The following is a 14,035-nucleotide window of genomic DNA, read 5'->3' as shown; positions in this document are numbered from 1 at the left end:
TTTCTCTGTTCCTATCTCTTGTTCATGATAAAGGGTTTTGGCACCTTCAGTGGAGACTTGTGTATTCAGGGGGCACTCGTGTTGCAACACACTGCAGTGCCGTGCATTATCCTCTCAAACACCACAATGTGTGCACTGTACATGTACACATACACACACACATATACACCCAGGCGTTTGGATATAGTTTGATTATCCCACTCAATTTTAATTAGGTGTAGAGCTTCCAGGGATTCTCGGTCCCATCTCGGCTCGGCAGGAAGAAAAGCAGGAGAGGTTTCACGGTGGTTTTATGCAGATTGATGTCAGGCTCATCTCAGTTTAATCCATCGTGCAGATGTGATGTGCAGCCACCTCGCAAACAACTAGCAAACAAGCACTCTGCTCTATGTGTTTCCACGACTGCAGCCAAGCGCACACAGTGTATGTGTCAGGGGCTTATGTCACCCGGTGCAATGGTAGAGGTTGGGCCTATTATTTCTTATTCCCACTGTTTGTTTTATGACCGGAAAGGAATCCAAGAATTGCTGTGTGCTCTGCTAGCCAGTTTCCCAACCCACGCTCCTGTGCACAGATTTATAGGGTGAAAATTCTTGGCTGGCCTCCATCGAGGTGGAGAGTAGCCTGTCAGGGGATAGTTTCTATCTAGGGAAACATACACAGAGGCTTTTGAATTATACAAAACACTTGTTAATGGAACGGAGCATAAAAGAGGGGCCAAATATGGGAATTGTTCGGCATCTACTGTATGGCATTTGTAATAGATGCTGCTGCGTGCAGCCGGCTTGCGTGGTAATGTCACTCCTTATTTTTCTTAATCATTACTACATGTACATTTCTTTATTATTAGATTTATGATTATGCCTGATTCTCAGTATTCTCAATCCTCTGATATTACTTTTTTTATGTTTAATGGCAATATCATGTTTTGTTTGTTTTCTTTTTAGTTTGTCTAGTAGCTCCTCAAGTTGCATTGTCCACTGCCCCTTCTGTCCACGTTGCAAACAGCAAGCGAGGTAGGAGCTCCGGAATTCATACATTGCCCCCAGATGTCACCCAAGCCATCTCACTGTATGAATTGAAAATGAGCCGTTTCTGTGCAACTGTAGGCCCCCCCTAATCCTGCAGAACCAGCCCCAATGCACAGACCGACCAATGAGCACGCTGTATCCATATCTCCAACTCTGGTGTTGGACTGATGGCTTTCACCGCCCAGGACACATTCAGAATTTGTTCGTCTATGGAATTGTTTCTAAACACTATAAAAGTCCCTTGGAATCATATCTTTTTCAGTGCAAATAAAGTGGGTGTTGCAAACCACAACTATTTTTGGGGAATGTGTTTCGGGGACTCGAGACTTTTTATTCCCCATGCGTGCATGATTTATGACCTTAGCCTATTTCTGGAAAGGAGAGATTATTTGTCTTCTGAGAGTATGTCTGCGAGAGCGAGGCATCTAATGTAGGGGAACTTAGCGTATACTTGGACAGGACTCTCTGCTTTAGGCGAAGGGGGTGGAGTGGACTAGACTGCTGCTCCTTCATTTTCCAGGCTTGTCTGGCGGTTAGTAACCGGACGGAGAGACCTGACCTCAATACAGATCCTTAATAACCACAATCTCTTGGACGAAAGCACCCCCCCCCCCTCCCTCCTCCTCCCGTCCCCTTCAACCCCCTATCCTGGATCTCTGAGTGGGCTTTCTGTCCAAGCGGCTGCCAGCGAGGCTTAAGGGTCACATCTGTCGGCGTTGTGACACATGGTGTCAGCGGTCGCTCAGCGAGGCAGATTGATCCCTGCTCTGAGAGGCCTGAGCTGGGCCTGCCCCCCCCGCCAACCCACCCACAACCCCTCCACCCCTTAGGGCAGGACTGCCACTGAGTGTCATAGCAAAGTGTGTGACTGCGGCATGAGGTTTTGCAGTCCCCTCTCCGACTACAACTCCATATCCAACTGTCTAATTTAGCACAGCATAACACACTTAAGAAAGGCCCAGCTGCAATTCACCGTACGCTCATTTGCCTTATTGATTGCATTGCAAAGCTTTTAGTGAGGACGGTATCTCCTCTCCAAGGAGGGGTTGTAATTCTGTAATTCTATAAACGCTTAAAAAAAACAGCTGTCCGGCTATATCGGAAATATTTGTTGTATGACGTGAGGGTTTCGTGTGTTAGAATTCACAGAGGGTTCTGGACAGTGTGTACAGAAGTGTCACGAAAAGTTCCATCTCATCCTCTTCTCCCCTTACTTCAAACTAGACATCACAGACATCACAGATCAGCTAAGACATCAATTTCAAAACTCCTACCTGCCACACCATTCCCTGGGATAAAAGCTACATTTCAGTCATGGTTTGACCTGCCTTCCGCTGTGTGGTGGTTCCTGACGTGACAGTGTCTCTGTTTGTGCCATCATCTCGGAGCCTTCCCCTCATCATCTTGTTGTGGTGTGCTTGAACGTGATGTGATCTCTCCGAGTCCTACTAACGCCGTGCTTTCTTGTGTGGTGTCTTTTCTAACTTGGGCTGTGCCCATGCCAGACTAATCACCTCTCATCTCTTCCCCAACATCTCTTCCTCCTCTCCCACAACTTAACACAAAGTCTCTCCATTCTCAACCTCGCATGCCCATGGTGCCTCGCTCGAACTTTTTTTTGCTAACTCCGCCGCCGTAGCACTCGCAGCAACAGCCACACCTACACAACCTACCGCGTCTCTCTATCTTCTCTCTCTCTGTCTCTTTCCCTCTTTCTTCTTCTCTCCCTTCACCGCCACCTGCCTCTCTCTCTCTTTGCAAGACTGCGAATGCTTCGGCCATTCCAACCGATGCAGCTACATCGAGCTGCTAAACACCGTCATTTGCGTGAGCTGTAAGCACAACACTAGGGGCCAGCACTGCCAGCTATGCAAGCTGGGCTACTACCGCAATTCCTCGGCAGAACTGGACGATGAAAATGTGTGCATAGGTTAGTCGCCCCCCCCCCACCACCACCACCACCTGCACCCCCCTTTCATTGCCACTAGCACCCTGCTTTTACATACATGAACACTTTGCTTCACCTCCTGTCTTTGACTCATCACCAGAGAAACTGTCACCTTTCATCCCTTCACAACTTCACCTCTGCGTTCCTGACTGCCTCCATGTCCACTGGTCTCCACTTCCTCTTCCTTCTTTGCTTCTTTTGCTTTCACACGATGATCATTACCCTCCCAGAGTGAGTGTTTTACAAAAGGCCTTAGTCATTCAACTTGCTAAAACTGATTTTCACTCATTCCTTTCTGCCATGGTATGAATATCTGCAGACTGATTTGGGGTTGTTAGACTTGGTTTCTAGATGCTAGCTTGTGTTTAAGAAGAATAAGGCAAACCAAAGTTGAAGTTCTTTACAGCATGTAGATGTAGAGGTGAGAGAATGAATGATCTGATTTACAGAGGGTGGACAAAATAATGGAAACGCCTAACAATATATCAATATCAAGTATCAGCAGCGGTAATAAGGTCATTCTTCGATGCTGTCACCTAAGTCCCGAAGTGTCCTGTGGTCATTTTAGAGGTTGTAGATCTGTGTTGTTAAGCACCCATCCTGTATTGTGTCTGTCTAGCCCTGTCAGTGAGCTTCAACTTGCGGCCACTGTTCCTCTTTGCTGCTGCAGTTTGTCTTGTGCTTGGCATATGCTGTCATGATTTTCCAGACTGTTCCCCTTGCCACATTAAATCATTTTGCAGTTTTTGTGACTGAGGCACTGGCAATTTGACTATTTGGCCTCTTCAGGACTCTGTCAGTTGCCTCATGTTGCTTTTAAAGCTGTCACATACTGCTAATTGGCATTCCACTTAATATGACCTGCCTGTGAAGGTGCCTTTGTAATTGTGATTTAGTTATTTAGAAATTAGTCCTTTTTCATATGGTGTTTCTGTTATTTTGTTTACCCCCTTTCTATAGGCATCCATACGCTGCGTCATGTTTTCCTTATAAAAATGCGTGAAATTCTGCTTTTCCCATAGTTCCTCAGGTAGTTGTTTTGTCCCCCATTGGCTCCTTTAGCTAGGATGTGCAGAGCGAGTACGGAGCACTCTCTGCCAGGTGCATTGCCGAGCCCAGAGGGGGAGTCTGACAAGCACCAAGAGTCCTGAGAGAAATGTCGCAGAGAAGTCACACCAACAGTCAGAGGTGCCACCCAAGTGCATATGTCATATACATGGAATGGCCTCGGGAGTAGCAGCTGAAACCCGTCACGAGGCGTTAGAGTCACCGAGGCGTTACCTCGTGCCAAACCCGCCGTCACCCTTCCTCTCTCTTACCGACCCCCCCCCCCCACCACCACCACCTCCCCCCCGTTTGTCACTTGCCGTCACCTCTCTCCTCTCGCCTGACCCCCGGATGTCACTCGGGTGCAGCCGCGTGCAGCCAGCGCAGCCACAGAAGGTGCAATGTGATGGTCAGGCCTGTCAAAATAGGACTCATTTTGACTGCGGAGTGCTCCAGCCGGAGTGGGAAGCAGGAAGGTCAGTTGAGCGTAGGACACTGGAGACTTGACAGGTTGTTTTTTTAGTTTTTTTCTTAAAGGATTTTTCAGTTCTGGTCATGGCTAATGACCACTCTCAATAGTCAAAGGTGAAGTGTTATTTTTCAAATTTCGATGCGTTCGCTGACAATGCCAAATTCCTAGACACTGTTATCTTTAAGCAGGGTAACATATTTAGGAAATGTTTACATTCCACTGACTTCCGTTTGAAGACTGGTGACAAAAAAAAGAACATATTACAACAATGCCCATTTCAATGTACTGTACTGTACCATTCTTCTGACACATAATCATTCATTCTTTCTTTGTTTCATGCCATCATTCTTGTGATACCTGCTCATTCCTTCCTGTCTCCTCTCTCCATCTTTTCTTGTATCTATTTGTATGAATGAGTCAAATGTTAGAAAAGCATGTGCAGTGACCTGATTACAATGTCCATCTTAAATAAAAGCTACTGATATCGCTTTGCATATTTGCTCATTGCACGTTATATACCTATATAGAGCTTAAATGAATGATATGAATTAGAAATAGAATGTTTAGGAAGTATTCATGCATCTAGCATCAACATCACTCTTTTCTCATTCTTTCTCCCATTACATTTGAAATGGTAGCATTTTTTCCTGTATGAGTCTTTATATCAATCCAAATATTTTGCCAGTTAAATGATATGAAGCGGCTTTTACAGTAGCGGAGCATAATTCAGCTTGAGGACTCCGGTCCATGCTATGAAAATCCTAGACGTCTGCTGAGAAGCCAAAGCACTGCCCTGTTTCTAGCCTGTGTGTGTGTGTGTGTCTTGTTTTTTCAGACTGTAATTGTAATCCCTTTGGCTCAGTCAGTGATCGCTGTAATGGCACAGGATTTTGTAAATGTAAGGAGGGCACTACAGGGCCTAAGTGTCTGGAGTGTCTACCCGGCTATTTGTGGGACAATGGCTGCAAATGTAAGTAGAACCACAACCATCCCCACGCAGCTCCGGACCGCTCTCCCCCTCCGCTCTGCTCTCTGCTCTCTCTCTTTCTTTCTCTCCTTCCTTCTCTCTCTATGTGACTCCTAAGCTTGGCCGTACAAGCATGTGCTGCCCATGTGCTTGACTGCCCAGCTAACTTGAGAAACGCCAGACCTAACCCATAACACGGACTAACCCCGATATAAGCCGTCTGTTTCGCTAGCCGAGCTTGCATTTAATACCTGCAATGGCCGCTTCAATATATCAGCCGTCCAATGTCAACAGTTCCGGCTTTTATTGCCCTACATCGCTCGGATAGAAAAAGCAATGGCATGGCAGCATGCACGGTGCTTAGTGACTCAGCTATCCAGCCATGTCGCACACCAAGAACACAACAGCTGTGTCAATATTGACTGCTTGATGGCAGCGGCTGCCTGCGATCTGTTTGAGCTGCCATCACCTTTATCTGGGCCACAACAGGACAATGTCACCCAACACTAACATTTTTTAAAGGAGAACACCGGTTATTTTGAGTGATAGCCCTATTTACTACTGTTTACGTCTAGGTTACATTTCCCCCAATCGTTTTGCATGTTTTATATGTCGATTTTACTCATTTTTTGGCGTTTTTTAAAGTCAAACTTTACTGTGTCAAACCTAGCTTGATCACTTAAATGCTATCCTGGCTAACAAAGGTGCCCTAAATAGGAAAGACATGGGTGTGACAATAAAGTTTGTAAGGCGACATGTTATTGAGGGATTATTTCCTGCCAGAGATTTCCATTTCTTCCCGTGGGTGTCAGGTGATTGACAGCAAGCAGAGCGTAACGTATTCACAAAGGATGTCAAGGACTGGTGAAAAGTTTTGTCTGCATCCTATATTTACATTGTGACACGCACACGCCCTCCAGCCTCGCTCATCCAATCAAAGAGCCTGAAATGTTCTCTGGTCCAATGAGAGGTCTCTGAATGCGCACACTGATTTGAAAACACCCGACTCAGGCACATTAAAATAAAGATAGTTTGGCTTCATGTTTACTGTGATGGATTATGTAGCTATAAATGTGGAAGATATTTTTCATACTGTATAAGAATGAATGGCAATAAATGGCTTCTTCTAAAGGCAGGAAAACAAGCGCTGATATCTCCAAATATGCTGACTGTGTACAGAAACCACCAGGAATAATGTAAATGAGAGGGGAGCCTAGACTATCGGCACAAACTTGAAAACACCCGGTACCATCCTTTAGGTAGAAGGATTTAAACTTTAGGTTGGCATGTTTTTTTTTCTCTATGTCGACAGAAGTTATACAATTATTGAAAAATGAATGGGCTATTGTAATTTAGCATGAAGATAGCTGTAAGTTAAAGGAAAGTAAGTAAGTTAAATAAAAAAAAACACTTAAAAAACCAACGACTAACAAAGTACCTTGCATTTCTGGGACCACTTTGTTTGGTGGTGTATTTTCCTTATTGTCATGGATAATTGGCCAAACGTAGACGATATAATGTCACATTGAGATATTTGCAGCGCAGCTACAATGGAGTTTGATAGCTGAAATTTTTTTCTAATCCAATTTGTGGCAGACGTATGTAATATTCATATATTTTCTGTCCACAACATGTAATCTGCCATTCTGGGAAATGTATGAAATCACTAATTGAAGAAGCAGAAGTAGACGAGGCAGGTTGAGGGAAAGTGTGTACACCAAAAAAGTAAATTACAACACATCACAAAATAACTCCTGGAATGCTTTGAACATCACAGATTGACGATATCTAACAGTGGAAGTGTATCTGGGGGTGGATTTTTCCTTTAAGATCAACTGCTTTCAGCAGTTTGATGCCCAAAGTTGAGAATAATACCATTACTTGATTATAATCCTGTTTGGCATTTGTCAGTCTACAACAGGAGACGGCATGCTTTAAAGTCAGCTGGATAATCATTTAAATGCACTGTAAAATGACTAATATATTCAGTTTATTTTAGTTGTTCCTGACACAGATGGATGCTCATTAAAATGCATTGTTTTTGACTAATATATTCAGTGTGTGTAGTGTGGATCCACACTGTCAACCTGTGCAGCTGTTTCTTGCATGTACACACACACACAAAAGGCAGGCATGAAGGCATAGGTCTGGTACGCATCACATCCCATGTCAGTTTATGATGAATGCATATGTAAAGCCCGAGGCATTATTAACTGGAAAAACTGATAATGTCGAACTACACAACAACCAGTAAACACAAGTATTTTTATTTTTTTATGCGGGACAAAGTGAAAACAATGGGAAGTCACGTGCAGTGAGAGTGAGATTAAATGCATGGAACAAAGACAGAACGGATCAGTAGTTATATTTGTCAGATTAGCTGTGAAACGGTGATTAGAAAAACAAATAAACACAAAATTATTATTATGCAAAGTATTGTTTATTTTCTCAAAACTTTTCAGTGAGCCTACTACACCTCAAACCTGGACTCTCACCAAATCATCGATTCAATGTATATAAATATTCAATATATATAACACTTTAAAGGAAAAATCCACCCTGGGACACTCTTACATCTTTATATATCATCAATCTGTGATGTTCAATGCATTCCAGGAGTTATTTTGTCCTGAAATAATTTACTTTTTTGGTGTACACACTTTCCCTCAACCTACCTTGTCTACTTCTACTTAAGTACACCTGAAGTAATGACTGCCCAAGGAGCTTAGAGTGTAACTGATTTTTATGTTATTGTGTTATTTCATGAGCCAAATAGTCTATAAACTTCATACTACTTTATTCTTGACCTTCCTTATGCTTCACTGAGACTCCAGTATATATGTGCATGGACAAGACCCTATCTACATGCAGACTGAAGCATGCAATTAAAACTCAAATCCATCGTCAAATAGATCACAGTCCCAGACAGGCGCACCTAGTTCATTGGTCCCCTCTCTAAATATTATCCTTCATATCAAAAGCAAACGCAACAAATCTTGTCATTTACTTGACTGTGCCGGCTCTGTTTACATGCGGAGAAATGGTAAATGTGAGAGACTGGAGGAAGATATGGGTGAAGGGTTCGCAGCATAATCCATCCTACCCCAATTGAGTTTCTCTGCCACCAACGCCATTCTTTGCTCATCTTAAGACCTGTGCATTTCCAGTTTATTGTCATCACACGTCGTTTTGTGGATGACTGCATAGCAACCACAATCATGCCATGACCTTAGATGATCCAGTCCTCCTGTGAAGATGCTCAGATACAGATGGGCTTCATTAAACTATCACAGTTGTTTTCAGTTCCAGCCTTTCCCCCCGGAACAGAGAACATAATAGTGTGTGAGAGGGACAGAGAGAGGAAGAGAGGAACAGGTGTATTTGCTAAATATTTATCTGTGAACGACCCAAAGATGCCTAGAGCGTTGTCATCAAGCATGAATAAGGCTTAGCACTGCAGCTAACAGCAGCAGCGGACAGTGCAAGAGAAGAGAGGCAGGAGAGGAGGGTGGATGAAAAGATTCCAGTTCCACAACACAAAAGACAAAAAAGTGTCTTAGACTGAAGAGATCAGTCTCTAAATTTTGGCCCCACTTAAAGATGATCAACAGAGTTCTCGGCCACTAGTAGCGCTAGTGAGCAAAGTGGGTCCCCGTACAACAACAGAAACATTTATGGCAAAACTGGAGAAGCTTTTGATTGGTGGAGAAAAGTGAAGTTAGAGAAAGTATTTTGTACCGAGGATGTAGCATTCTGCTTACTCGACTGGTACGTTAGCTTGATAGCTAGTCTAGCTATATTACTTGCCTTACAATCCTATATTGAGTTGGAAATTCTAGTAAATGATGTGCCGATGGGTGAAGTAGGTGGTTACCTGAAACACCTGGAACTTAAGCCGTCAATCAAATGAAGGGGCGGGAGCTTCCTGACCAAGCCGCTGCACTCTGAGCTCCGGATGTAAACATTTTAACCTTGTAAACATAAAAAATTAAGACTTTCCGAACGTCTTTGAAGGTAATACATTTCTTCAACATAGATATTGGGGTGTAACTACATACTCTATGTCTGTACAAGTGAAATTATGAATGTAAACAAATCCATGTTGTTTGTGTGTCTTCAAGCTAAGGTTTGATAAAGAGGGCCAGTCAAGGATCAATTCATGCCTTCTTTACTGAGTGCTCTGTGCTGTCGTGCCCTCAGGATTTGCTCATCCCTTCAAAGTGTTACACTACCTTTAATCTTACTGACCCCACTCTACATCTTGGACAAAACTTGCTATTGACGTTTCTGTTTTAAAAAAAAATCAATATCTCTCTCTTCTTCGTTCTTGGCCTTAGCTTTGCCTCAAGAAGAATTTCCAGCAAATAGCATTTTCACAACCAAGTTACATTGCAGCCAATCAAGCATCTGGCCATCAGAGGTCGCCATTACTTGAACTCTCCTTTGAAATAAACTGAAGTGGCTATGCAATGTTGAGTATCATAGAGAAATTAATGCTTAATACTCTTGGCTGGTCCTCATAGTGTTTCTATCTTTCCAATTTAAAAAAAAAAAAAGGTTTTCCCTTTCATTCACACGTCCCCATATTTGATGTGTATATTTGAAGTGGGAATACTACCCAGAAGACAGATGGAAACAGAGGCAAACTCAACCGGTCTTGAAGAGAACACCCATGATGTTGAAGATCATACCAGTGGTTTACCCATCCATAGTTTTAGCTACTTTTAGCAGTCAGCTACTTCATGTTGTTAACGTTATTTATCTCCGAACCAACCGGTTTGAATTCTTATTTACTGTCAGCGTTAACAGCTTTTATCTTTAGTATTAGTAATATGTTAACATTATACTTCACATCCTTAGTCAGGCTCCTTTGACAGCCAAATTGTCTGCTAGCTAACACTAGCATTAGGTGAATTTAGCTGGTTAAAACTTATACTGTTTAAACTAGTTATTGACTACAATTTACACACAATTTAACCTAGTTGGTTTAGAGATAAATAACATAAACAATATGAAGTAATGTAGCTGACTGCTAACATTAGCTAAAGGTATGGATAAGCATCATGCTGTAGCCTTTGATTTGTAGCTTTCTAGGTGATTTGGCCTATAGCTCTTTTCATCTCTTGATGATATGAAAGGGTAATTTTGGTGTTTATTTTATTTATTTTATTGTTTTTTTGTTGTTTTTTTCATCCAATGACCAGTTCAGTTTGCCCCTTTTTCTATCTGCATCGCTGTCTTCCGTGTACCGTTTCCCCCCCCCCCCCCCCCCCCGAGTACAATGTAAATCAAATATGGCTGCTTTGTGAATCAAGTGACTGATACCAAGTCAGATGTTATGCTAATACTGAATTCACGGCAAGGCTGTTTGTATAACTTCTCTGCAAATTTTGAGTGTAGCAGGCCGGCAGGGTTAGCCTGGTGGTCAGAGAGACCATCCCATGACTGGAAAGCTATCCTGCAAGTCTTTTTTAATTATTATTATTTTGGAGCACAACATGAATACACATTGGTTTCTTTGCATATCCTTAGACACGCAAGGAGGTTTTTTTTTTTTTTTCAGAGAGCAGGAACAGATAAATATAGATGGACAAGATGAAAGGTCAACGTCTAATTAAAGGAGTCTCGTCCGTGTCATGATCATATCGAGGCCTCTTGGGGGGGAAACATGACTTTTTAATTAATACACTTGATTGCTCTGCCGTGTTGTCCGGGAGGAAGCGATGCTTATTACCAAGTTCACCTGTTGCTTTGGTCGTGAGGAGAAAACCAAGAGAACAATGTAAAACAGAGGCTTTCCTAAGGAGGGATCTGTTTCTTTGATCCCAGATGTTGACTCTTTATCTCAGTTTCTGCCGATCGGTTGGATTGATCATGGCACAGATATGTCACTCAAAAAAAAAAAAAAAACTCAGATAGAGTCCAGATGTGTAGTATCTAGTTGTGTAATTGGTGAGCTGCGTCCTGGAGGGAAGACGATTGAGCCAAAAAGCAGCTCCCTTTTTCCCAACAAAAACAGACATGCACAAACAGGATTTGGGGAGTCAATGTTTCTTAACAAGCTTCCCATCAAAGCCCTATTTGGCTATTCCTGGGAGACGGCATACCTCCAATCCCCAGTATTAGGAGAAGGTCTGATATTTGTTATTGTGATATTTATGTCCCACAGAGTTCAGAGATTGCTCACCGCATTGTTTTCCACTCCCGTAAAGGACCGAAATGGGCAGAAGTGGCCCCTGTGTTTATCACTGTTTATTTGTCTCCGTTGGTTTATTAGCTTGTGCGGCGCTGCTTTGTTTGCCTCCAGCTTGCTTGACAGCTTGGCTCCACTGGGAATAGAGTGGCCTCGGCGTCCCAGCTCTAAATATACACCGATTTCCACCTGACGCTCAGTTTGTCTAAAGTCGGCGTTGTTTGTGGGGGGGGGGGGGGGGGGGGGGTTGGGGGGGGGGAGCCTTACGGGCTTTGAGGAAACTGTGGATTTCTTCAGTCACACTGTTCAAATGACGGAGCTTTTATCAGCGTCCTTTCAAATGGGTTTTCTTCTATTAGGGTAGTTAAAGAAATATAAATGATTCATAAAGGAGTTTGTTCAGATTGGAGAGGGAATGATTAAGTTTACATGCAAAAGATTCATTGAAACTGATCTGTTTGGCAGTCATCTTAAAAGGGGTTTCAAGTGTGCGGAGACACTTTGGTTTTTGACTGTATTGCTTTCTGCTAGAGTCATGTTGTAACTGCAGACTATCAAAGAGCGTCGGCTCATAGATAAGCTTTTAGTTTGGTGGATATTTTTAGGCTTTGTATTGAAACTTTAATAACTTCTGTCACTTTTAAATGTCAGGTGCCATCATGTTCTGTTGCATGCTGTATTATTATAGGAGGATATTAAATTTAATATGGATTATATGAAAGGAGGATGTGTACACTATGAAAATAGTGAATATATCTGAGATAACATTGAATTCTTGAGGGGAAGTTTTATAATTCATGCCACTCTTCTAAGCTAGTGCATTATTGTGTGATTAAATATAATAACTCTAACAAATTTGCTTTTACTAACATACTTAAACCAACATAACTAACCTGAATCGATCATGTAAATTTTGACTGAATTCATTAGGATGCATGCACAGCAGAGGTTGTTGTTGAACTATCCAGTGCGCTAACTGAATACACATTTCATACGTGTCACTTCCTACTATATTAATGATAAAGTTCTTTAACTTTATATTTGTATTGTCTACAGTGGATATATGAAAGTATTATGCAGTATCATGAAATGTTAAAGTTCATATGAAGAAAATGTGGTAACCTTACTTGAAGCGGTGCTCATAAGGAATCATAAGCATACTATAAGCATTGTGAGTGCTTGATAATTACTATAATCAAAGCATGATGTAATTCCCAATTTCCCCATAGTGATTATTTAAGTTTCATATTAAAAAATGCAATGTGCAAAAAATGTAGGGGCTTGAATACTGCGTAGATAATTACATGATATGAAATTTAATGTAATTTTCTGGTGTTTGTCTGATGATTATATGGTAAACAAAGTGTGCCTATGCATGTAATGGGTGTATAATCTGCTTTTTAATGCACTTCAAGTTAAAGTGTCACCCGAATCCTCTCGTGTGTTCGATTCTCACTTCTCCTCTCCTGTCTCCTACCGCCTCTCTCTCTCCAACCGCAGCCCGGGTGTGCGACAACGAGCTCCTGCGCTGCCAAAACGGCGGGGCGTGCCTCAACAACCTCCGCTGCGAGTGTCCCAGAGCCTACACCGGCCTGCTGTGCGAGAAGCCCCGCTGCGAGTCGGAGCTGGGGGGCTGCGGGGGCGCCGACTCGGGCCAGCCGCGCCTGTCGCCTCCGTCCTCCCCGGGGCTGCTGCTGCTGCTGCTGCTGCTGCTGCTGGGCGCGGCGCTGCTGGGGGAGGCCTCCTACGGGCCCGCCGCGCTCTAAGAGACCCGCGCCTACTGTAGACACGCCGGGCCTGGTTGGGGAGTAATACGAGCCCCCCCTCCCTCCACCTCCACCTCCACCAACCACCGCCACCACCACCAACACCCCTGCCCCTGCCCCACCACCCGCCCCCCCTTCCAAATAAATCAAGAACCATTAAACAAGAACAACCATGAATGAGCTTTCTGGACCCATACTGTAAGAGCTTGTCGCTCGCGCTGACGATAAAGGGAACGTGCCAGACGGAATGAGTGCAAAAAAAAAGAATAAACTTTTCATTTAATTTCAAAGAAGAATATATAGAGATGAACATTTAAAAAAAAAAAAGATATAACTCTGAGAAAAAAAAATTATGCCAGATATTAAAACAAAAAGAGCGTTTTTGCTTCATTAAGAGTCAATGAGCAGAGAACAGTGACCCTCCCTCTCCCTCCCTACACACACACACACACACCCCCTCCTCCTCAAAGCCATACCAGGTACTTGAGCTCCTTCCGGTTCGAGAAGGGGTAACTGGAGACGACAGACTCGTTCACTTCCTCTCTTATTGCCACGGCAACTAACAGCTGCGACCAATCAGCTCTTTGCGCGCGCCGACAGCAGCGGCCCGC

At 43.2% G+C, this 14,035-nt stretch overlaps 1 protein-coding gene across 5 annotated transcripts in view; it reads left to right on the top strand.

The window, feature by feature from the left end:
* The window catches only part of ntng1a (netrin g1a), a 95,557-nt gene extending 82,108 nt beyond the window's left edge, over positions 1–13,449 (top strand). For 3 of the 5 annotated variants that reach the window (XM_078291278.1, XM_071904174.2, XM_078291280.1), the window contains 3 exons: positions 2,794–2,961; positions 5,334–5,468; positions 13,159–13,449. In XM_078291278.1, the coding sequence (XP_078147404.1) occupies positions 2,794–2,961; positions 5,334–5,468; positions 13,159–13,424 (569 nt within the window). In that variant the 3' untranslated portion in view covers positions 13,425–13,449. Of the gene's footprint in view, positions 1–947; positions 968–2,793; positions 2,962–5,333; positions 5,469–13,158 lie in introns of all 5 variants that reach the window. The other 2 variants (XM_078291279.1, XM_078291281.1) reach the window with 2 other exon arrangements.
* The last annotated feature ends 586 nt before the right edge of the window (positions 13,450–14,035 follow it).

The sequence above is a fragment of the Centroberyx gerrardi genome, chromosome 22, assembly GCF_048128805.1.
Source record: "Centroberyx gerrardi isolate f3 chromosome 22, fCenGer3.hap1.cur.20231027, whole genome shotgun sequence".
NCBI lineage: Eukaryota > Metazoa > Chordata > Actinopteri > Beryciformes > Berycidae > Centroberyx > Centroberyx gerrardi.
Note: the sequence above shows the minus strand (reverse complement) of the source record. Positions and strands in the feature narration are given on the sequence as shown.